The 26877-nt window shown below is 33.8% G+C and overlaps 1 protein-coding gene across 19 annotated transcripts in view; it reads right to left on the reverse strand.

The window, feature by feature from the left end:
* Window positions 1-26877, reverse strand: part of LOC122571239 (tropomodulin) — a 140255-nt gene that overhangs the window by 54965 nt on the left and 58413 nt on the right. For 6 of the 19 annotated variants that reach the window (XR_006317995.1, XR_006317994.1, XM_043734782.1 and 3 more), the window contains 8 exons: window positions 5058-5210; window positions 4807-4974; window positions 4594-4720; window positions 4286-4506; window positions 4035-4189; window positions 3856-3952; window positions 3600-3747; window positions 2068-2176 (listed from right to left, as the gene is read on the reverse strand). Coding sequence is in view for 14 of the 19 variants with exons in the window: in XM_043734782.1 (XP_043590717.1) it covers window positions 2088-2176; window positions 3600-3747; window positions 3856-3952; window positions 4035-4189; window positions 4286-4506; window positions 4594-4720; window positions 4807-4974; window positions 5058-5210 (1158 nt within the window). In the remaining 5 variants the exon portion in view is untranslated. Of the gene's footprint in view, window positions 1-600; window positions 681-2067; window positions 2177-3599; window positions 3748-3855; window positions 3953-4034; window positions 4190-4285; window positions 4507-4593; window positions 4721-4806; window positions 4975-5057; window positions 5211-5866; window positions 6024-21291; window positions 21451-26877 lie in introns of those variants that run through there. The other 13 variants (XM_043734781.1, XM_043734783.1, XM_043734777.1 and 10 more) reach the window with 5 other exon arrangements.

The following is a 26877-nucleotide window of genomic DNA, read 5'->3' on the forward strand; positions in this document are numbered from 1 at the left end:
TTCTTTATCATTCAAAATCGTTTTTACTGAAAATTAAATTATTGGATTCCAGCAGATACTAAAATTACAAATAGTTGAGAATTTCTTAAAAATAGATTCTTTCATTGCCATATGTATCATCTTTGAATCTAGATACCTTTAATTATACTATAACGTATGAAACAATATTAATTACAATATATAATTGACTGGCAAACTTTGAAGACTTAAAATATACATATTACCGTAAACTATACTTTAAATATCTTTAGTAGAAAATACCAAAATAAAATAAAATTTTCAGTACAATTTTCTTCCAACATTAAACTATTGTAACTCTTTCACTATTAAGAATCTATGCCACAGAATCTCATAAAACATAATTTCCTAGAAATTATAGACCTCTCAAGTAACCGTAAAAAGTTCTTAAATACTTGAACATCGTTCGTAGCCCAAAACGCTTTTACGCTGATCCTGTCTTCCTCTCAAGCGCACAAAACCTTGCATCTATCGAAAAGCAACGTTAGTTAAGCTGCAAAGTAACAAGAGCAGTTAAGGCTTGCCGCAAGAAAAACGCGCAGCATCAATCTGTTGATCGACCACCACTTAAGGGGTAGCTACCTTTCATTGAATCAAGGCAGGTTTCCTGTGGTTCATGTTAAAGAATCGGAACTGTAGCCGCAGCGTTAGGTCTTTCCGTACTGTTGGGAAAGAATAGAGGTGTCGTAAGTATACATCGCAGCTCTGACTCGTAGAGTCTCATATCGGTGGGTGGTAAAATCGTTATACAAACTAATCCATTCTATATGGTAACTAAAAAAAAATAAGAGAAATCGAAGCGATCCAAATCGGTCTTTTTCTTCATCAGTAATCCTGCTTGCTACATGCATTCATTTTTGAAATTGTGATATTAAAAAATTTCTTAAGTTTAATGGAAATACGTGATTTCTCGTTTTAATTTTGTATGAAAGTTTTTCTTGAAATGTTACAAATTTTTGTATTTGTTGAAACGAGATTGGAATGTAAAAATTTAAGAACTGTAGCAAGTGTAACACAGATAGATAACTTTATTACGATTAATTGATCGTTTCGAGATCCCTAATCAGTTAAAAATAGGCGTGGCTCGCCATCGTAATCCTTTGGGCTCATCGTGATCACTGTAATTGTCGTACAACCTAAACGTTATGTGACGCGCATCTACGCGACAATGAGACCATAAATTGCGAAATAGGGTGCGGACCATTGGCATACGTTGATTTGAGGACTCCGCCTGGAAAGACAATCTGAGATGTGTGTACTTATCATATCAATTGATCATCGCATTGAAAGATTCGTTCGTGTTCGAATAAATTGTCGTATTTCTCTTCGTGTACTTTCTTATACTATAGTTTATCGTTATTGCTTTAGCAGATGTGTGCGACAGATTGAAATGAGAGAAGAGATAATGCGAGCAACTTAAAATAAAATCGTGCGATGGATGCATGAATGTTAATAATAATGTACGTATAAGAGATTGTTATCATTGTTAATCATTGTTGTCACTGTTACCGTCAATGCGCAGCTATTAGTGCTGCGAATAATATAGAGTTCTTTGTTATGTTTATATTGTTTGATAACTATCATTGCTGTAAATATTTTTGATGATTGGTAATTACTATACTAATATACAGCCATGATAATTGTGCCATAATATCATTATAATATCAGATATTAATTGAATAGAATTCTCAATCCTAATAATGCTCATGATTATCCGCTAGTTATTTATTTTATTGTTAAAAGTACTGGCCATTTTCTTTTTTACTAATACAAAGGATATACAAATACGAACATATTTACTGCCTCAAACAATTTTAAGAACGGTCACTGTTAGACCAAGGTCTATTCATGAATTAATCAAACCGGTACAAAATGCAGTTAATAAATGAACAATCACAAGCAAATAATTTAATTTACGAATCAAGGATACCGTTTTATCTGGACATTCACTTACATTCGACATCATGAAAATTGTACATTGGCCGAAAAAATCAGGCATTAAAGACAAGTTTTCAATACAGGACTTTCTTGCCCACAAATATTACTCACTGCGCTATAAAAAGTCAACGCTACGTTTCGTTTCTTACACCACCTACTGGGATAGCGAAACTTTTTGAAAGTTCACCGGCCTCTAGCTTAGCGCGTTGCACACGACAGACTAACAAAATAAATAATTCGTTAAAATCTTTCGAATACTATTATAGCAATTTCATAAGGATAGAACAAGTTTCAGACAAAATATAAATCAATGCAGGCGTTTCACGTATTTACGTGAAACATTTTCAGCATTATAATTGTGAGATGAACGTGAGAATGATAAAACGAAACAGATAAAAAGCTTGCACTGGAAACATGAAACCATGTGAAAGATATGCATGCTGCAAGGTGAATATAAGGCAAGATTTGGACCTAGAAGAATTTATTGTTGAGAAGTTGTCATTGTCTTGAAAATTCATCGTTTTATATTCGAAAATAAATAGTGTTTTCATGTGTTTTCCAAACTAATGCTATTAACAGTCATTTTCTTTAGTAAATTAAATAAAGCGAAACTGCACAAAAGCATGAATCAAAGATTACATCTGCCCTGCTGCTTATCAATGTTAAATAAGCTATATATAAGCAATAATGGGAAATAATCGCGACTTAAACAGACTCATACCAAATTAAATGCCTATGCACTTTAATCTTTGGTCCTGTACTTGGCTGAAAATTGGAAACAGATTATATTTTACACTTGTCGATGAAGTTTCTAGGTACAACATCTTCCTAGTGCAAGAAATGTAATGGAACTTTCAAAGTGGCTAGATGAAAGGGGTTATTAGAGTGCATAAATTGTTAGAGATATGAAGAAATGTTGATTGCAAATGGGTACACTCATAATTACCTCTATATCACTAGCTAGAAAAATAATAAATGAATTTAGCAGGATGAATGGATGAATGATGATGTGCCTAATAAAGCGCTATGAAAGACTACGAAGCAGATTCGGAAGAGTTAGAAGCATTTCGTCATATAATCTCCATGGTCCCCCATACAATTGCTCCCATCTAAACGAAAAATTAACAGTATGAATATCGCTGCAGCATGAACGACGGGAAAAAAATCATGTCTATTTAGAATGTAAGAATAATTGTTTGAATAATATAAAAAGTACGATTCCAATGTGGCACATATCCCTCGATAAATAAATCATCTGGAAAAACTTTTTTTCATTATAAATGAATATTTGAGACATGTGAACTGATATTTTAATTATAATATACCTGAAAAAAAGATTAATTGTTTGATCTAATGAATCATTGATATCTCTGATATAACTACAAAGTTATATCAAGAGTAAGATATTAACACTTATGATTTATTTGATGAATATCACTTAAGACTTAAATGATAAATGATCATTTTATATTAAAGAACAAATTCTGTATACAAAAATATATAGAAAAAAGAATAAAGTTATTTCTTATTTAAGCTCAATATAAAATTTTTCGTAGAACCTTCATAAAAAATTATTTTGGTATGTCCAAAATTAAAACTTCCACGAAAGAAATATTTTTTATAAATATATTATTTCTACTTACTCCTATCAATGTTGCGTTGTAAATGTGCGGCCACGCGATGTCTAGCATCGTTAAACTCCAAATGAAGACCAAGTCGGAGCAATGTCGGATTTTGTTCCACCAATTGTGTAATTTCCATCTCAATTTTATTTCCCAACACCTGTGACCTCTACATATTAAATACAAAAACAAAATATATTAATCATTATAAAAATTTTATTATATTTGGTAGATAAATTAATAGATGTAAAAATATAAAATTTGTACTGTATCTTACCTGATTCGAACATCGAAATTCTTCTATTGACTTCGTTTTAAGGAGTGCCCTGATGAGCCTCACTATCACAGCTGGGCTTATAAAGTTTGTTTCCACACTAAAAAGTTATAGGTTTAACATATTATATCTAATAAAGATTATTGTTACAATACAAAGTAGGTAAAATGCATTATACTAACTTGAGTACTCTGAGCGTAGAATTTTTCTCTAAGGCATCTGCCAACCTTTGTGCAGTCTTATCAGTGAGTCCCACATTCGTTAAACTTAAGGATTCGAGATGTGTATTTATCTCCAGTCCTTCAAATAGTTGGATAAACTTTTCGTCAGATATATTCTGGAAAATAATAATGTTACATATAGTAACGTTATGTAATCATAAATACCGAACGTTCTGTGCGTGTACAGTCAGTAATAGGTTTCATATACCTACTTTAATGTTATTCCAATTTAAATCAATTAGCGAAGTATCATCTTCTCGCACTTGCTTAATAGTGGCGTCAACGTCTGTATCATTAGGTGGTTCCATTGGATAAGGTTTTGGTTGACTAGCTTTCGTTACACCATCCCAACCCAAACCAACGGGTTGGCCAGAATTTAATAGGGAAGCATGATACTGATCTTGATTCATCATGGAATGAAATCCAAGAATAGCTACATGCAAAAAATTAATATTAGATGTCAAAATAAATCTACCATTACTAAAAATTATATTTTTCTATCGCAGAAAATTATATTCACCAGCAAGATCAATAATTTCTTCTTGAGTAGCATTAGACAATGCTTGCTCATATTCTTCTCCAAGATCAATAGCAATTTGCTCATCTGCTTCTTTTTCTTTTGCAGTTTCTTGAGGAGGAGGAACCCACTAAAAGTATACAACAACAAAACATATATATCAATATTTTTCATTTCAAATGTATTAAAAACAAAATATTTGATTTAAAACAATACCTTTTTCCCTCTTATTACACCAGGTACATAAGGTTTTAATTCTGGTCTATCTGGTGTCTCTAAAGCTTGTTTGTTGATGTGTTCAATAAGTTTCTTGCGATTTAGCGGTCCTGTAGGACTCTTGTCACATTCATAGCTACAACGTTGTGATGGTGGCATAAAGCTATCCTATAAGAATAAAGAGTGTATGAAATATATTTGTATCAGCTATTATAAATTAAACATGGCAAAGACAATTCTAATTCTCTTACATCAGGATCCACTTCCTTTGCTAATATATTAATTTCTTCTGGGGTGAGTTGTGCCAACAAATCGTCCACATCCACATCATCGTATTCACTCAAATCCTTGCCATACAGCTTTGCTGCAGTTGTCATAGTGGTAGTTTTGGTCGATGAAGAAGTCTGGAAAGTTTCCCATGGTTCTTGGTCAACTACAGAGTGCCTCCGTGACATTTTATTAGCAGAGTTATTAGTATAATTATCTAATGCTATATAAAACTGCTATAATACTATTAAACTATATTAATATTCTAACACATCCACATTATAAAAGAACACAGAGTATGAATTCTTAGATACTGATTACTAAATATATGGAAAAATTGATTGAAATTTTTCTGACAATTTTTGTAATATTTTATTAACAAATAGTTTCACTCTCCTTAAATTTGCATAAATAGACACGCGTGAAGTTCAATGAACGATTGAAACAACCGAATGACAAAAACAATGGCCTTCGACGGACCACCAGAAAATTGAAGCAGAAACGATGAATTATATTTTTCCGTATACAATATCAGCGACGGGGTATTTCGTCACGGAACACGTTCATCACTACGCCTAAGAGTACACGCAGGCAATGTTCCTGATCGAACGATCAGCAAATCGACAAGTTGCATTTAAATTCGGCAACTGTCCAATGCGGCTGATGCCCTTTGCCCCAGATAATTCGGGATCGATTTTCATTGACAACTCATCTGCCAAATCGACAACCCACGCTAAACGGCGATTCGTGACCGTCTCTCAAATATTAACATCTAAACAAGAATGAAACTTACTACTGACAAATCGTTCACAACAATGAACCACAATGATACGGTCCTTCAATGCGAAATTAGGTGAACCGCTCGCAATCAAATACCTCACCCACTTCTCACGACAAACGCACACTTCACTGACCAGTTCACCGATTGCGGCTGATTGCGGCAGCGCCCTTTGACGCTTATACCATATTTGAACAAAGAACAAGCGAAATGGATTATCACTCCGTAGTGTATTTCGTAATTATTCGAAGAAATCTCAAAATATTTACTCAATATGGAATAGCTTTTCAAAACGCAAGAAATATTTATTTAATTTTTCTAATTGTTTATAATAACGAGAAAGTTTTCATTCAATTATCGCCTTAAGTCGTTTGACATCAACCGTACAGAGTGTTAGTTTGAATGAAGTATACAAAATGCTAACCCATGGAGAAAGTTTCTGCGCGTCTAGCGTCGCGCAGGTATTGACGTTGATGTAGCACCCGTGGCGGTTGTTTCAAAACACCTCCATATACGTATAAGATTCGCAAATTGAGAGAGGTTGAACAACCATTTACCATTTTCGCTCTTGTATTGAATCATTCAATATCCTTAAAAGTAGCTGACGATTCAAGATCTTTTAGCATAAAAGAGTTTGTCTTTCACATAAAATAGCTGAATTATACAATATTAAAGTACTATATACAGTACTGCGCGACAATCCACGTTAAAGAAATTATTCATTCTAACGACTAACATCATTCTACATTTACATGATGTCATAATTTCTGACCTTATGATCCACTAAATTAGTCATTCAACGAAAATCATCTAACTAATAAGATGATAAATAACTGACCACAGCGTTATAATTATGACACATGATACACATATAGCTGCAGTTTTCATACGGAGTATGTACAATATGTAATCGAAAAGAATTTGATGAAACACGTGGACCCTCCACCGGTCCGTGTCAAGATGATTAACGCAATAAATCAATTCTACCCAAGGTCGCGCAAAGACCGGTAATCGGTGTGTATGCTAAGAGTGGGGAAATTGTGCATGCTAGGTGGGAGCGTGTTGCGTACGCCCGTGGTTCGCGGTCGGAAAAGACAGAGCGGCCATCTCTGTCGTTCTTCGGCCGTGCAGTTTTGATTAGAGAGCGTCTATCGCGCGTTGTAGCGCTCGTAGCGGCGACAGCCTCAAAAATAGCTGAGGCCTCCTCGCAGGCTGGCAAACTCCCAACGGTCTATACTTGGACATCCCCGCGCCATGATTATTTATAGTGAGCGCGAGCGCGGCCACTGGCCTTCCCGCGAACTAACTAGCCGCCTCCAAAGACGATCCGCCGCCCGTGACCTAGGCCCGCATTAATAACGATTACACCCCTGCGCTCAGGAATACGGCAACTTAATATTTGCTGCTACCACGAATACGTTTTTGTCGTTTGATCGTACAATTACTATTATTATTTTTATTATTGTTATTGTTATTAACAGGCGAGTCAAGTAGTCCATTTTTCGCATCAAATTAACGTCATATTACGTCAAATTGTACAAAAGAAAGGAAGAGAAAGAAGAATGCAAGAAGAAAACTGATTAATGTAATATAATACAAAATGATGCGAAGGCACAGGGGCATATAACCGAATATAATTTATAAAAAAGTACAAGACGGACATTAATTTCTAGTTATGATAAACTGTAAGTGAGATTGATATGACAGAGACGAAGTGGGCTATTATGTGACCATTAATTAAATTATGTATAAAACCATACTAATGTATATATGAAAATCATTTTATTTTAACGTCATTTGACGACTAAAGACGAGTATTTTAATACGCAGATCATATTCAACAACGTGACAAGTTATGTCTTTTTCTTTTGTTGAATTTTTAAAAGGTTTTAAACTTAGTTTACTTTAAAATTGATGCGAATAAAACCGTTATTCAACCAATAATTTATTTACCTTTTTAAAATGTCCTTAATAATATATTGTATGATATATCAGAATTTATGAATTGATGTGTATTGTACGAAATATAAAATTGAAATATAGGTTTTTTTCAAACGAATAAAATACGATGTTCATTTCTACAGGATTCTATTAGATAAAAATTGCAGATTTCTAATATTCATATTCATCAATGCCTTCGCTTCATCGCCAACTACCTATTTTCACATACGCAATCCTAGAGTTACGTAATTTCCGAAGAGGATGCAACCGAATATTAAATTATTAGCACGCTCTTTCCATGACTATGATGTAACAGAATGTATTCCATTGAACCTGCATACTTTCCTCTTTCAATGCAAATATTATTCGTCATTGCGCCGATGAATAACCGGAAGACAATACCGCGAGGAAGATCAATTATAGTGCCGCGCATATCGACGATCAGATCTAGAATGAAACTTTCAGTGTTCCAAATAACGCGCGCGTGTGCTCTCACTGGCCGCGAGAAATCTGCCCGCTAATTAATTTGTACGGCTTCTTGGCAGGTTTATTTCTGTATAGTCGAATGAAAACCGCTCCCGCTTACTTTCACGGTCACAAAAAAAGGCGAATCGTTTTCTATCTGGGCGGATCACACGCCGACAATAATTTTACGCCACATAACAAGCTCACGTTGGAAAAAAGCTTCGTGTGAAAGCTTCTCGAAGAAAGAAAGTGAAGGGAAAAGGAAGCAAAGAGAAGAAAACGAAACGCAACATCGACGGACTATTTGGTTCTCGCGAATACAGCATACGTGAAAAATTGATCAGAATCGCGCGAAATTTGGATGCCACGGATGTCACTGTTTCTAATAATAACGGAAACAAAGCGAGCTGCTTGACGCTCGTCCAGAAAACTACACAAGCTTACCAAAAGTATTCGAACATTTTATGAATATACCTTTTATGAATATTACGCTATGTGTGTTACGCAAAACATTTTTCGAAATTTCATCAGTACTATTTTATGGGATTCGACTATTATAATTGTACTGGAGAAGTTTGTTACACAAGTATAAGTTGATACATTTTTCAGTTTCCGATTTCTGCAGTTTTTGTTTGAATCAATAACGTAAACAGAGTATGCTGAAACGTAGTTTGAACCTTCCTCATTACATGTCGTAAGTTAAACTTTCAGAAAAATACACGCGAAATAAGCTATAAAACGTTTATTTGATGAATCTCCTGTGGTGGAGCATTTTGATACCTATATAATCTTATTGTTATTCTTAATAACCATTTTTATTGTCCGAAATATACTCGTCTTGTTGTTTAAATTAATAAATAAATTAATAAACTAATAATTTATAATATACCTAAATAAAGTAAGTATAAATATCTTTACTTAAAAACAACATAAGATAATCACTTTCTAAATCCAAGTAGCAATTAATACATACATAATTGGGAATGTCTTTACCATATTCCACACATAGTACGCATTGAATCCATTATTCACTTTGCTTAGATCTTCAAAATAGTACAGGGCAAGTTAAACATAAGGCATCTTCAATTTTCGATTCTGATTCATTTTCATCATGTGTAGGCTTATTATTAAGTCTTTCTATCTGATTTTTTTATTTACATTCTTCTTACCGCTACTTGTGGCTTTAATTTCTTTATCATCGTTATGTCTCATTAAAGAGTTACACAATTTCTTCCGTGCTCCTTCTTGTTTTATTAATTTTCTATTATCCTTTCCCCTTGCTTCATTTTCCAGCTGTTTTTTCACTGGCGAGTCGGCAAGTATCATTGAGGTCATTCTCTTCTTGCCTCTTGAATTTCTTTTTCTTTTACCAGCTTTAAGATATTTAGAATTTTTCCTGGATTATTGCTTATCCAATTATCCATTGCAGCAAAATAATGTTTTTTAAAAGTAGACTGTTTTATCTAGTGGATGCAGCTACTGAATTACGCTATTATCCTTACAAAAATTAAGAACAATTATAAATAGATAAGATTCATGATTATCCAGAATGAATAAACAAAGTTTTATTATATTGACGATTTTACGTGGTTATGAAAATTGATGCACTGTATCAGCCTTCTTCAAAGGAGACGTATCAATGTATCCCCCTGGTAGTCATTATATAAAAACATCTCCATAAAAAAATATAGATCATATAAACGAAAGAACCCAACGTAATTACATTATTGTCAAACGACTTAATGTTAAATTATGTAATATAAAATTCCGTATAGTGTCTCCAGACAGATTGAAAGGGCAACACGAATATTTACTTTATTTCTCCAGAAACGGAAGCTACTGAATAGCAACTACCAACGCCTACGTATACAAATGTACACTGCAGCGTAAAGAGTACTTGGCTAATAAACTTCAGATATCCAGCCATAATATGTACATATAGCGTGCAGATAATTTCACTACATCAACTTGCGCCGATTTCCCTTACTTAAACGGTCAATTATCCATTATATTAATATATTTCAATATCTCTTCTATGGGTCAATATGTAATACTCATTACACGCTTAAGATGGCTATTCATGCTGTATAGTAATTTTTTACCAAATGTATAGTAAATATCTTACAATTTTTATATACCTAAATTTTACAAATATAACCATGACAATCGTGCCTCCCTACAGTGCTAATAGAAATTCAAATGTTTTATACATGACACACAATATGGAAATAAAAGTTTTGTATCGTAAGTGTTCAAATGCTTTCGTCAGTCGGTATATCGCGACGTTTCTTGCGAACGTTTTATTCGACGCGACAGAAATTCCTTGTGTCTAATTCGTTTGGGAAACTTGCGTCGTTTGGATGCGGACCGTCGGCGATGAAAGTAAACGGGAACTAGTTCGCAAGAAATATATACGTTTACGAGTTATTCGGTTGCCCCCATAAATCTACCTGAAATTCTTAAAACTGTAAAGTTTTAACGATTCAATAACGCGGGTTACGGTAATGGTAAAATAATATCGACAAGCATCTGGGAAGAATCTTAGATATGAAGTTCGTATTCTGAAGAATATGATCTTTTCTTAAATACATTATATTGATATTAATAGCATAATTAGTAGAAGTATACGAAGAGTTTCAAGATTTTCTTGAAAGTTAGTCAGTACGTTCTGCGAGAAGAAATAAGAGAAACATTTTACGAGAACATAAATTGCTTAAAACTTTAGTAAAAGACTATAATGAATGAAGGGGCTGATAGCGGCCTTAATATGAGGCAAGACAGGAAGTTTGTAAAGTTATAAATTTAACTGTTCATTCATGTTAACTTTAAATTAGCAGCAGGAGGATATATTTTTATCTTGAGTATTGATAGCAACTGATTATGCCGATCATTCAGCTATTTTTACCTTCTTTAATTCTAAATACAAGCAAGTTTACTTTATATATTCATCATGCTTTTCTCATAAAGTTATATTATATATTATATATACGATCCTAATTTCCGAACAATATATTTAAAATTATTAAAATAGATTCGGAACATCTACATATTGATCCAAACTTTCACTGTTCCTATACCGGAAATGTCTACGTTGAATTTATTAACATTGAAACTAACTATAATCTTACAAATTTATTTAATCAAAATAACAAAAAATCAAATTTCTGCAACCCAAGCGCAAGATTATCTTTCACGTTTATTACAAACATATATCAAATTGACACAAACTATCTTAGTTTGTTAACAACTTATCTTATCTAAACTAGTATTGCTCAAGTCTATAACGAAATTTATAAAATTCATATCAACATTTCTCCGAGACATAGCCCTTTCACCAACACTTTCGCCCAAAGCTCATTAGCCGTGAGTGGACTGGAAACCGCGCCAACAACTTTGCGTCACAACAAAAGACTTCGTTTCAGCCTAACTGGCTGCCGTCAGTTTCGAAACTTCCGCTCGCTCTCTACAGGTTACATTTCCCACAAAGTTTCGCGGTGTCTCGAAATTAGGTCGATTTAGGTATCGGTAATGGCCATAGAAGAAGGTCACAATCGGGACGATATACGTATCCTGTGCGTTGATAGCCTACGCTAATAGGTCGTGCACGCAATTAGCAGTCTATGTTTTCTCAAAAGAGCGCCTAACGAGTCTACAAAACTAATTTCTCAGCGGAACGAAGCGGGATTCACGACATAGTCCATAGAGGAATTTGAAAAGAAGCAGCGGTTGGTTTCCGAGAAACGCGTTTAATACACTTTAGACCAGTTACCATCAATTAACGTGACACGAAACGTAAATGATCTACTGTGTTAATTGACGCGTGTTTTCAGGAAAATTGTGCTGCTGCATAGAGAATATATACTTTTATAAAGATGAGATGAAAAGATTTAATTTTATTCCTTACGATGAATTCGCTTTTTATTTTCTGTTTAAGTTTGAAAGAAATTCGCAACGTATCGTGTGTGATGTTTAATTTTACTTGCACCAGATCATTGCATAGCATCGTAATAAATAGTGTCGTATTTTACCATATTTAGCTCTGATCTCATCTTTATTCTATGAGAAATGTTGTCTGTTAAATCTATTAATTATTTGTGGAGATTAGAGTTAAGTATCTTAATTTTCTTCAGGCAGCTTTCTGAGCGAGGAATCAATACTTTTATACAGCCGTGGAGGTTGAATTTTATTAAAGGATTATCGCGGAGAGTACAAGTACAAGATCATAGAAAACCAGTTATTAAGTCTGCAGAATGCTCCATTAGTTTCCTTCTTTGTAGAGGACAATCTCGTGAGAGGATCTTAAATGGTATAACTATTCTTCCAGCTTATTATGTACACTTTGAATTATGAAATGTTGGCTATGAAGCAAGCGTAATTCTTCACGAAACTAAATATTTCGTTAATAGACCTTCAATACTGTAGAGATTTATGAACGAAATGTACTTATGGTACTTTAAATCTTTAAAAATATCAAAGAAATTCCAATTAATAATAATCTTGATAGCACTGAAATTAGTACAAATAACAGCTAATGAAGTAAAAGAACTTAGTTGCTAAAAGGAAATATAAATGAGTGAAATACAACAACGAAAAGCCAATTTCAATTTTTATGAAACTCACATTCGATAAAATCCTGTAAAACTTAAATATTACTTTCTCGTAAAAGATATTCTGAAATCTGATCTTATTCAAATATTATACTATAGAAAGTACACGTTGAAAATATTATAGGAACTAAATATTAAAAATCGATTTTATATAACTTACCTATGTTAGCAGTGAAATATGAAAAATATACAGACAGGCGACTATAAAGAATTAACAATTTGTTTCATGAATACAACTTCCAGCGTATCCTGAAGACTGAACACGAAACAAGTGTCGCTAAAGTAACATTCAATTAACAAAACTTATCGACAAGTTCCGATAAACCGAGCAACAGGAGTGGAAGCGAAGACCTTCTATGGTCAATCGAGGAATTGCGAAACTTAGACTCTCGAGGACTTCGAAGTTAATCGATAAGGTGCAGTAATCTCTCCGCCGTCAACGGTTTCGGATATTTAGACTTCTAGATAATATTGCACAATTATCTCGTGTATTACTCGCGTGTGTTATTGAGGATCAATGATATCCATAGTGGCGACTACAAGGCATGATTATTCGCCACCCACGCGCAATCAAGTATTCTGCAAGTCAATCGATTACATTGAAATCGAATAACTGTTTATCTAATGAAAAAAAAATCTATGTTTCCTTGTACTCTGAATTCAATTTAATGATAAAAGTGTGTAGTTCAGTTATGGGAATATACGTTAATGTTATCAACGATCGTTTATTATGAGAAACTAGTAGAAAAATATTATGTCGTATCCAAAATGTGTATGATGATTTTTACCATTTGATATATCGTGTGTTGTTATCGTAGTATATTTCACAAGTATATTCAGTGTATAGTAATTTTTTGTACTTTGAAACTGATTTAACAACAAATTACTAAATCTTCCACGTATAAGAGAGAAAGTCCATTATCTTGTGTCTTTATATAATTGTAATTAGGCTGATCTAACAGTGATATTAATATTCAAGCAACAATAATCCCTTATTCTGTGGAATAAAGAATCGTCTGTGAGTTTCACAACGTACGTACGTTCGTCATAGTTTCTCCGAGTATTGCGTAGCACGCGACCGGATTGACTCGAATTTCCATGCGTAGAAATCGGAAACTCGAATCCTTTCGTGTCTTTCTCCTACAACGGAGCAACTGTCAGCTGTTCGCGCTAGACATTCGCAATTAGAATCGATATGGACACAGGTAACACATTGGCGACAGCGGAAAAAGTTGACCGAAGGAAACGAGATGTGACCAAATATAGAGACAAGTTCGTCGAGTCTTCCTGTTGCTTGTGTAACATCGAGTTTTGAAATGTGTTTACTGTAGGTTTTATAACAGAACGTCACTCTTAGTTTCTTTGGTACTTTATTTTATAGACATGAAGGAAATTATATTTTTCAACCAGTTGAATCGGATACTTTAAAGCATTTTGAAGTTTTTATTATTGTTTCGGAAAACAGGCTGCAATATTCTTAAATTTTAATCGCGTTTGCTTTAACAGACGTCATTTCTAAAATCTTAAATATCATCTTCAAATCTGAATCTACTAATTTGATGAAGTTGATAAAATGGAAAGAGGCTTTAGGAAACGACATTAACCGTATCCTGTGAATATTGAAATTTATCTTAAAATTGAATCTGCATTACATCTTACAATTTATTTTTAATTGAACCTGTATGAGTGATTATGTTTCTCAATATTTGATGATAGTTTCTTAACATTTAACGATATATTCTAATTTTTGTAAATGCTATTAATAACTCGGGGAATAATTTTCCACGAAAGAATATAACGATGACGAGATTTCTTTTCGTACATCTTTATTTTCAATGACAAATATGTATTTGTCAAAATATGTACATATGTACATCTAATCGAATCGATATCTTGCACCAGACAAGTATCGAACTCCGCTTATCGACGTTTACTGCCTATTTGCTGAAAGTAAAAAGAATCTAATCTGTAATTTACTTTCTCATGTTGCAAAACGATCATCTTTCAATCTCACCGTAATAGAAGCACTTACACGGTACATGTCTAGTAAAACAAATCGAGTATATACATCTGTAAGGAATGAATTTGCATTTTTTACAGGATTCGAATCTGAGATGAACGACCGTAAACGTATACCCGATATATATACGTTCTACCTGATCTGGCATTAACATAGTTAATTGACTAGAAAATATTACATCGATACTGTGAAATTTAAATAAAATTTTTTCTGTAACTCCTAAATGAAAATCATGGTACCTAATAAGTTAATCTATTCGCAAATATAGTACCAATATGACAGCATTTCTAGAACATTTTTTATATTTTCTGAAATGGAAAATTTTATATCATTAAGTAAACATCATAAATTTCCGTGAATTTGTTTATCCATTCTTCTTTTATCTTTTACCAGTGAAAGTAAAATCAAACAACAATCCTCGCTCTGGCTGCGTCGAAATTGTACAAAGAGTTAAATACTAAATTCCATTCTTAAAAGAATCAAAGCTTTTTCTAAATAAAGCACAATACCGCTAAGTGATAAATAATTTGAAAAATATTCCCAATAAATATCTTATTCGCAGAACAATCCCAAACTCGGTGCTCCGAAGCAAAACAAAAGAAGAAAAGATAAAAGAGGAAAATAGTTTCATTGAAAACGAAAAGGCACGAATTCTAAAGGCGCCAATTTCGAAGCGTCATCGGCCATTCAGAAGCGCGAGGGTTATGCAACGCGGTGTTCGCACCGATCGACATCGCGCTACCTGTTGTTCCGAGATAGATAGCGGCCTGTACTAAACTGTTGGCCGCTTGGAAATAGCTCATCCTGCAACAGGAACCGTTGTTGCAGCCGTCACGGGTGCGTGGATTTTAATGACCGTTACCTCGCAAACGAAGCTCGAAAATCGTTCCACGCGTTCGAATTTTCATCGAGCATAGGGAATTAATGATACAGGATGCAACGTGACTTTATAATACCGTCGTGTTCTTTTTCTTTTTTTTTTTTTTCAAGCCATAGGCGTTTCCTAATTAATTTAACATTGAAAGACTAATTGGCTCGTTAGTACAGTCATGCCCTGACCATCTTCTATGCACCCAATTAATTATAGCTTGACGTTCTATCGAAAAGAACGTCTCTTTTCAACTGACGATGAGGGTGAGACGTGAAAGTACTGTTGCCGAATTTAACTCGTTTTTCTCTGTGTTCTCTTTTTCTTTCTTCCCTTTTTTTTTATGCTCCGGTCATTTTCTATGCTTTTAATAATATAATTGCAACTTGACGTTCCATCGAAGAGAAATGTTCACTTTCTTCTTCAACAGTGACGAGATCTGAATAAATCATGATCTGGTTTATTTTTTCTCTATCTTTTCTACTTTCCTTCTTCCTGATTTAAGTGGTAGCAAATGAGTTGTAGAAATTTACTCGCGAGTAACATCCATATATAGATTTATACAGCTGTACTGCAAAATAGAAAGACCTGCAAAGCTAGTTCGTTGTGAGATAAACTTGGATTTTTGTTACCAGTTGTACGATTTTTCTGCTTGTTACTTTTTGCAGGAAAACGCAGATTTGCGAGAAAATTCTACATCGAAAGGTTTCGAAGTTTCAAATATTCGTAGAAGTTTGTTTAAACATCGGACATAATACAAGGGAAAGTTTCTATGTCTTCGCCTGAAATATTTTCACTACGTGAAATATTTTCTACGGTTTCTCTAGCTGTTACTTTTAAGGAGAGAATACGTATATGGTAGAAGACTTTTATATCGAAAGAGTTAGAAGTTTGCAATATTCTTACAAGCTGATTTAAAAGTCAGACGTAACTATGAACCACTATTAAACTTACGACTACCCACGATTTCAATGATCAATCTCGATTTTCTCGATGTACACGTGGCTCGCTTCAATCGGACAGCCAATAAACATTCAAAGATAAATCACCGAGAAAGATTCATTCGACACAATGACGACAACCATCTTCAGTTTTCTTTAAAGGTGCATTTTCTCACAATGTGCATTAAGCGTGTAGTTGCACGTTTGTCCGAGTCCCGCGATATTACAATTGATATACTGTATGGAAAATGCGATCGATGCAAATTGTGAGCGTCGATTTCCTGCTAAACAGATCCTCATTGGCAATGGGCCAAAAGAGCTCCGATCGAGCATATTTGGCCCGTATGTACGCAAAAGGTCCCGTAATCGTGAAAGTGTATTGATTCCAGATTCGTGATCTGGGTCATCGTGTCAACTTTTCAATCTACCGACGATCAAGCCAAAAAACGAACGTTCTCTTTCAAATGGGTAGGATCTCGAGCGTTCTTTGAATTCGAGAAACTGGTTCGATTGAATAATACGACGTTTAAATCGAGGTTGAAAGTCACGCTGGTAAATAGTATACGATGCATCAAAAAATAGAGGAAAACGATGATGTTAGAGATATTATTTTTTTAAATTAAACAGATTAAAAATTTAAATATAATATTATTTTTACTATTTTTCTACCGACGAATAAATTTATGAGAATCATCTGTTTCTTCGGAATTGGATGTTAAGTATAATCTTAGTAAGGAAATTTATAAAAAGTGGCGTTGATCAGTTTGGCTTCTGGAAATAAATTTATCAATAAATGTTCTTATTGATAATTAGTATCAGCTTATGATAGTTATTAGATAGAGAAGTTGAATATTGTGCTGAGTTGTAATAAATTTTTGTGTGTAGTTTGATATGGAGATAATTGTGAAAGTTGTTCAAGTTCATTGATCAATTGAGATGTCAACGCTAACTTATTTTAGAAATTACGATTGTAAGAAAGCAAATGATAAATGTTATACTGACTCGTTTCTCAATGATAGATTTGTTTTTGCTGTTAATTCTCATTAAGCAGTATATGCTCGTACGTTTTCTTTGGTCACGTCTCTTAACGTATTTCATGGACGGAGGTGTGTCGAGTTAAATACTTAAATCGAAAGTTCAGCCGATTAGAGCAGCAAGAAAAATAGTTGGAGATTATCTTCACTTTTTAGCAAAGTAACTTCAAGAGAATAATCGTCAATTATTCGTCGTAGTTACAATTTTTTAAACATCATGTTTTTGTGTAAAAAATGTAAAAATAAACATCGAATAGGAATTATGGTTTTTTTTACTTTTATCGCTGGTGATCGTTAACCTGCAATAATCTTTGGTAAACATCAACTAACTTTAAACAAGGATTTTAGATAATGATGTTTGACAAATATCACTTCTTGAGAGAAAATAACAATAACTAAGTAATAATAACTCGCAAAATAAGCTCTGAAGTATTATTGCTGTTTACTCGATCTCAGCAACAGACTTACGCATTCATATTATGACACATTATATAAGATATTGACTTTGTCTACCTTGTACAATATATTTATACCCGCATAGACAAAGTTATGCGACGTATTGTGTAAAACTATAAATAGTTACATACCACGTTACAAAGCATACCTAATAGGTAAAATAAATAATCGCTTACATGCTATTCATTCCTTTTTTTCCTGATCATTTTCCCGGAATGACGCTATTTATAAAAAAAGTTAGATAAAAATTTATTATTCTATGTTCGATACAGATCCCTTTTCTCCCTACTCTTGACAACAATTACATGTACAACCACCGAAAGCGTCGTGTAAATTCTTCTTCTAAAATACCATCTTGTAACGGATGTTGGTGCATTTTCGAGAAGATCAAAGTTGCAAAAATATATAAAATACCCAAAGCATAATATTCGTTATGATATTTAATAAATAAATGAAATGTGTGCGTAGGTAAGTTTCATTTTACTCGCGTTCATGAAGCTATAAATTTGCATAAACATCCTTAGTCCGCTCATCACCATCGCTTGTAAGAAGAATTCTTTACCCACGACCAAGTCGAAGTCGGTTGCCGTAGGTCAGCGATGCCCGACGCGATCTTCCGGTACTCGTACGTGACTTACAAATATAGCGTCAGGGTGTGTTCGCTTTTATCGGTGATCATGGATCGCTACGTGGTGCGTATCGAGCCATAGAACGCGGAGAACGCCCGTTTCGGTAATAATAACACGCGCTGACCGACCTAGCCTGCCCACTGTCCAAATTAAATCAACGAAATCACCGGTACTCGGACAGGAAGCCAGTCATTTCATAGATCGAGGCATTTGGACAATTAATCAACGCGAAAATTCCGTAGTGCGACCGCCTGTTATGTCTCATCGATCGCTACAATAACTACCGTGCGAAATCACCGAGTCGATCAAACATTGGTCGGTCGTTAATTAACTGCACTTTTCTTCCACGACTATTCAACACAATGGTGTCGAGCAATTATCGCAACGCGCTCTGCAACATAACGTTATTTTATCTAGGCGATCGATTAGTGATAGAAATGAGAACAGAGAATAAGAGAACAATGGTTATGAGATTTGTGGATGAATTTGTTGTGAATCGTTCTCAGAGCGATTTTGTGGAAGAATTTCGTTTGAATCGTTTTCACAAGATTTTTGAAGTTTTTAGAATTATTGAACAATAAAAAGATAGAGATTGATTTAATGTAATATTTTTAATTTCAGATACTTACTTATTTTGGAAATATTTTTTTTTTTTTTTTTTAGAAAATATTTGTTAGCGAGTTATGCGAAAATAATATATGTAACTAATTGTGAAGGGTCTATTGGTAGTATTGATTTTCATTTGCAGAGTTAGTAGTTTCGAAATAATAGAATGGTAACTGGTTACCTGCTATGCTGTTAATTTGAATGTTTAGTGATTCGGAAAATATTTTAGTAATTATTCATGAGATGTTTAGCAATGAGAAAGTGGAAAATGAAAGAATAACCACAGTCCTTGCTTCCGGCGTTTCTAAATAACTTGTAAGTTTAATAATTTTTTATGAAAAAAAAAATATAAATTCCGATGAAATGCCGTGGGATGATTGGAGGATTAAAAAGGAATATACATTTAGGTGTACATATATATATGCAACAGAGTAATAAGAGCAATATAGCAGAAAGAAGTAAAAGTAACGCGAATGCCCATTTACTATGCCCTTAATTTGAATGCACTATTACTTGTAGAATGTATTACCAATTTAAAGAAAAAAATTATTAATGGAAATTGAAGAATGAAAGAATCGTGTTTGGTTAATTTTTGGTATATTGTTAATTCGAATGAAAATACTCGTTCCTCCTAAAATAAATATTTCAATATAATTGTTATATGTACAATAAAGCAAAATAATCGATACCTATATAATACAAGTATAAATATAATGGAATCTGGGTTATTTTCAATCTGTTATTTAAATGTTTCTATGTATATTCCATTAAAGTTCCTAATCTATAACATAACGGTTTGTTTGCTTCAATTAACGTTTTCCTATTATTTATACAAATAACGTATAATATTTATACAAATAATGGATATTCTATTACGAATAGCCACGACAAAATTTTCACACAAGCATGTGATGAATTTTCGTGAATTGTCGTCCTGATGTAGATATCTCGCAATAGAACAGGAGAATATTCTGATAATGGAATAACGAATATTCCGAAATTGATCAATGTGATACTGATTAGCGATAAAATAATCAATCCACGATGATACTTCGGAGAGAATAGTATTCGAAACAATTAAATGTCCACGTTTAATATTTCACATATTTTATCCCTGCTTTCGTTCAATTTATCGATCTTCCCCCATGCTTGAAGTATTAATTATACTTTGATCGTTCAGATATAATATAAGCAACTCGAAAATAATGTATCAATGGCAAAGAGAAGAAAATCTCTTTCAAAACGTAGAAACGTTTTAACAAAAATTAGCACACAGTCGCGTATTTATTATTCCACTAATATAATCCTGTTAAATGCGACGTAACAGTACAAAGTATCAAAGTTAAGATCCTCCATTCGATCTGCTAGATGTATTAAATTAACCTTGAACGATTAGACTGGAAAAAACCACCGAATTATTTTACGATTATGATTCCTAAATGAGGATTTCAATTAAATATCGTGATTAAACATCAACTAAATTATGAAAAAATTCTCCTACAAAATAAAACATTTGACAATTCGTTTCTGCTATACATTACATATTATATCGTTTCCTTACAAGAAGTTCGATGAAAAACGGGCATAAGTGCATTTTGCAAGTGACAAATATCAGCTCATCTTTCAAGTGAATTTCCAAAAAATTACACTGTAAGATGTATTGGATAATACGAATGCTACAAAAATAAAACAATACAAAAGAATCACCTTCCGATCATTCTCTTACAAGATAGACATATCCAACTTAATAACGACTACGCTACAACCAAAGCTTCAACCCCAAACGAATCTCAAAGTCCTCAAACATTAGAACCTGAAGTTTTCCAACATTTCGTACAATATCTTATCTATACTCTAAAATCCAATTACTTACTCACGGAAAGCGCACAGAAGAACGTCGATCTCCAATCGCCAAGTATCGGTGGATATCGAAGAATCGAGCGTCAGGTGAACGAGACTAGATGCACGAGGAAGACACTAAAGGAGTGGCACGCGAACCAAGACGAAGCCTCTGGAGCTGGAGCGCTACTAAACAACTGACTTTTATGCTGGAAGCTCGATGAGAGGACGGCCAGCACCAGTAGTAGTGGTATTGTGCGACACGTTGGCTAGCAAAGTGTACGAACCGCCGGCGATTTCGTTCAAAACGACTTTCACTGGCCTGTTGGCGCGTCTCCATACACGGCTAGGTCGGTGTTTTTTTTCTCTATCGGCGTTTTCACTCGGAAAAACGCAATCATAATCGTTGCACAGTCCATTGGCAATTAAGAGCATCCGCCATTGATACCAGCTTAACCCGTTTCGCGGCAATTTGCATTAATAGTGCCATGGCAATTGTCACGAACGTGACGTACGTACGCGTGAGCCAGCCAATTTTCACCAATGCGAAACCATTAAACCGCTGTCGGATGATTTTTAAATGGACGGATGAGAGATCACATTCCTTTGAATTTCTGGTTGGGTTTTTTAGTTGATACGTTCGTTTGTGCAAGGTGGAGGTGTTCTTTAATATTCGTCGTTTACGTGTACGTTAACAGTAGAGTTTAGTGGACAAATATACGGAGGGATAACGTGTGTCGTAATAAAAAGATATTCAATTTATCTAATTTCAACAGAATTTCTTCGATATTAAGGGAATTTACTTTTAATACGAGGTATGCACGACAAAGTGGACGGTTAAATAATCTTGATGGGTTTCTGAGGCGAATCAACTGCTATTAGCGTTATCTAATGAGCTTTCACCGCAAACAAAAACGAAGTCGTTCTAGCGACGTTCGATAGTAAACGCGATACGAAAAGTGACTTTTCATATGAAAGAGAATAAATCTTCTTTAATACTCTGTAAACTACATTTATCCCCCGTGAAATCCTACAGTTTCACTTCAATCATAATCTCTCAAATCACTCTCGCTATTTCTTGTCTTAAACAGCTGAAATTCTTAGACATTACTCTTACAGACATAAAACCACTACTATTGCAATATAAATTCATATAATTTGTAATGTAATAAATTACAATATAATATTACATTATAAATAAAGTAAGAAAACTACTTAGTCTTTTATCAAATTAAATTACGAAATCACAGCTGAATAACTTGAAACGATAATAAATCATTATCCTCTGGCGGTAAGTATCACAATGAAATTACGTTACAATCTGATGAAATTCCATAATTCTTACCAAGTTCAGAAAAGAATGGCCAGCGAATCGATATTAACTTATTACCATAGCTCATAATATTCTGCGTAAATGGTAAACAAATAGCTTACGAAGTATAAACAGATAGACGAGGCATTAATGTTGATCATCCATCAAAAATGACGCAAGAAGACAGCTAGACGAGTGCGTTAATCGCACGAAAGAACGTTGCGGCCATGGAAACCGGAGAAAATGTGCCGTTCATTCGCAAAGGGAGATGCGTTTGCAAAATATCTTGAGATTTCCGCGGTATTTCTACTTAACTGCGAATATGTAGGTGCGATGAGATCATTTCTCGAGCCTGCGAGATGATATCACTCGAATCTCGATGGGCAACTATTTGTTTGCCGGCTCGAAACAATTTCTCGGAATGTTATTATACGGTGTTGCTACTCTTACGTTGTTCACCAGCATCGTGCAGCAACAACAATATCATCGTGTTTCACACGCGAGCATTTATGTTCCCGTTTGCATAAATGATAGAAAGAAAAATATCACGTTTTTGTTGCACGTCACTTGCCGCGTGAAAGTGGACGATTGCCATGTTACGTTTCAACGAATAAACATTTTTACGATCGTACAGTTTGCTTTTTTTTTAAGCATGCTAATGTGATATTTAATTTTGAAACACGTTGGACAGGTTCGTTTTAGGATTTTGAACCAGTTTCTTTCCTCGTTCAGTATCAGGTGCTTTATCGTTGACTATCATCAATTTTTATGATAAATAGTCTTGACCGACATTAAAAGATCAACATATCGGTGAATTTGTTTCAGAATAAGATACGCTAACGCTAGGCACACTTTTTTATTTAATTTATAGCTTGTTAAAAAGTTTATTGATACGTACGTTTGTTGAAAAGAAGAAAAGATTCTTTGAAATCTTAAAAGCAGACAAAAATTTGATATTCCTTCGAAACAGTGTAAGTTCTATTTGAAATATTTTTTCTAATTGGAAGATAACTGTGTGGACAGATTAAAATGAATCATCCAATATTTAATTTTTTATGTAATTCTACTACCTTGTTTGTTTCATTACAATCGTAATTTTATAATAATTCTTTTAATTTTTGGAAATTACGTGAATATTTTTCTGATAAATTTTGTTTCGTCGTTACGTAATTACGATTATACGTAAGGATTTTTTTATTTCTGAAGATTACTTAAATGTAACAATCGAAGGTTTCACGAAAATCACAAATTCGCTTTTACTGATGGATTGCGTTGCAACGGAGTGTGATTTACGTTTGAAAATTTGACAGTTGTTTCTTCATCGTGTGAACAGTTGGAAAATGTGGAAACGATACATCATTTAAACTAATATTTATAAGCGACATGCTCGTCTAAGAAGAGTGCATTAACTCAGTAGATTTATTATTAGGGTCTAATTGTGCAACCTACAACCAAATTAAACATTTGAAGGATGGCCAAATGAAGACATCGCGTGCCACTAATAACAAACAGATGTACTATTGGTAAACAGAATACATACCGAAATACGAACATTCCTCTTGCAAATAGCTCAATTTACATTTCAACTTATTCCAAATCGTACTTGAGTAAACTTGTTCAATACACAGAAAGAGAGGAATATTTTCTGACTCAAAGAAAGTATAAGATGACAGGTAAAAACAGAATAACGATAACAATATCCAAAGCATATTTAATTCCAATTACTTCAAATTTCACCAATATCAATTAAAACATTCGCGAGGGCAAGTACCCAGATCTGAAAGATTTGATGCCTCAAGACACTTTGTTCATCGTCAACGACGCACTTCCTGTTCTCTCAAAGATCCTCAACTTAGGATAGAAAGTTGTTGGACGATAAACAATTCTCTGCAGTCGTGAGAATCGGGTTGCCAAGTCTGATTCTAAATAAATGAAAGAGGTGCGCCCGGGTTAAATGAAAAAACGGCATTGTCGAAGGAACGTCTGCAACGAATTTTCGACTTTCGAAACGGTACGTTTCGTTTATCAGCTTGCGAAAAAGATACGAAATGCAAAGACGAGGCGTGTTACTTTCACGGATACGTCTAAAAATATTTTTAACGGGATTTTATTTTTATTTCGCGTTAATGTCCACTTCTATCCGCGACAGGTTGCTCCACGTAAATTGTACATCGGCTGAAATGTCACTTTAAATGCCACCGTTCAGTTATTTAGCCGCACATTTGCGTCATTACGTCGATAACTGATAATATTAATTTCGCAAGCAAACGCACGCGCACGAAGCTGGCCTGCGTGGCGAGTATTTTATTGAATCACGAATAAAGTGAAAAATATTAGAAATAAGAACGTTAAAGTAATGGTAATAAGAACGTAAAAGTACTCTTCATTCTGCCAACAATCAGGCTAGAAAAACATACTTCGTTTTTAGGGTAGACTTGATTATTACATACATTTTTAATTGATAATGAAAAATAATTTTGTTTCGTTTAATATTGTCTGTAGAATCGTGGTAAAACTCCAATTAAAAGAGAGAAGATTTCAGATAACAATACTCTGATTGAAAAAAAAAAATAGATCATTTAATTAAGTCAGATTTATTTATGTTCATTGCTAACATTCATTATATAGCTACAATGATATCTTTTAATAACTTTCTTATCAATTATGTCGTATAAGTCATATCAGACATTCGTATAATATCTGATCGCCTGTATGAATTTATAACAGTTGAAAATTAGTTATTGGAAATTGTAATAAGCATTATTGTAGAAACCAGAGGCGAAAGTTAATTACTCGAATAAATTTATGTATTTATTCATGGAATTCGTTCATTGTATAAATTCAATATTTCATATGATGATCGTGTTTAGTTGAAATTTAATTGTTATTACTTAATTTTGAATGAAGAAAGTACAAGTCTCTTATTTCAAAATAATTAAAGAATCCATTAAATTAATAGATTCGTTAAAAAATCATTGAAAATTCAATAGAAAAGAATGAATCAACAAATAATCAAGTAAAAGATCCTCATCTGCAAAAATCCTATTTAAATCTGCTCTTCTTTCGAAAAGCAAATAATGAAATATTTCATTTAAATCATATTGTAATATTATTATCGGCAGAGCGTTATATCGTTAATTATTGTCAATGCCATTGGAATATTGAAAATCTAATAAATAATAGAATACTTAATTTATTATTGTCATTGTTTTAACATTATAATAATAATTATCAGCGGTATTACAATATTCAAATACAAACATTTCACGATCACTAACGAACCCAATAAACATTTATCGCTCCTATTCTTATTCAATGCAGATCCATACCACGTGTGGATGCAACATTCGTTTCAAATCATTTTCTATGCATCTGCGGCGTTATTAGTAATAATATCGTTGTTTCCCTTCTTTAAAGACAGAGAAAAATGACGCTATTTGTTTGGTTGAAAGTCGTCTTCCTTTGAAACGATAGAGCTTCAAACTCCAGGAGCTGGCTAATTAATTACTCCAACGCAAAGAACAATATGTCGTAACGAAACCGGAGGGAAAAGTACACGCGAGTGACCTTTCCCACGCGTGGGTGGCAAACTGGTCCGGTTGATCGTGATCAGACCGAGCAGAAGCGTTCACCGGTTCAACCATGAAATTTATTGTGACGAACGCGCCTCGATTCTAGTTACGTTAAATCGTTCGTCCAATGTTTAATCGATCGAGGAACCTGGGCTTTCGTAAAAATCTCCGTGTCCCGTTTCATTACGACAAGCTTTTGTCCTAACTTGAAACTTCTGTGTCGTAAATGGAGCGGTCGTTTGAGAAAATCGCAACATACCTATGTAGTTTTGTTAGTGCATTCCTTTTAACAGAGATTAGGAAGGATTTGACATTGGAACGATTGGTCCTGCTGGGATTCGATTTAATTCTCTTTAAATTGTGGTTCGAGTTTCGAGTAGTATTTTTATAAGATGATCAGATTAATAAGAAAAATATATTGTCTTCAAATTTTCAACAAGTTTCTTATCCTTTATCACATACAAATATACACATACTTAAAAATTTCTTATCGTATAACTGAAAACAACAACAAATTCGGTAACAGCCAATATCGTTCAACTTACTCTAAAAGACAATTAAACGGGAGAAATTGAGAAAGTACGCGTAGGTTGAAAATGAGTGTTACAATTTTCTTGCAAAATTAATTGACACATTACTTGAAAAATGAGAAACAGTACAAGTAACTATGCTCTACGATTACATCATTCCTCTGTTAAATCCGAGCTGCTACGACGACATTGCTTATGAGATGATC

Source organism: Bombus pyrosoma, linkage group LG9 (genome assembly GCF_014825855.1).
Source record: "Bombus pyrosoma isolate SC7728 linkage group LG9, ASM1482585v1, whole genome shotgun sequence".
Taxonomy (NCBI): Eukaryota; Metazoa; Arthropoda; class Insecta; order Hymenoptera; family Apidae; genus Bombus; species Bombus pyrosoma.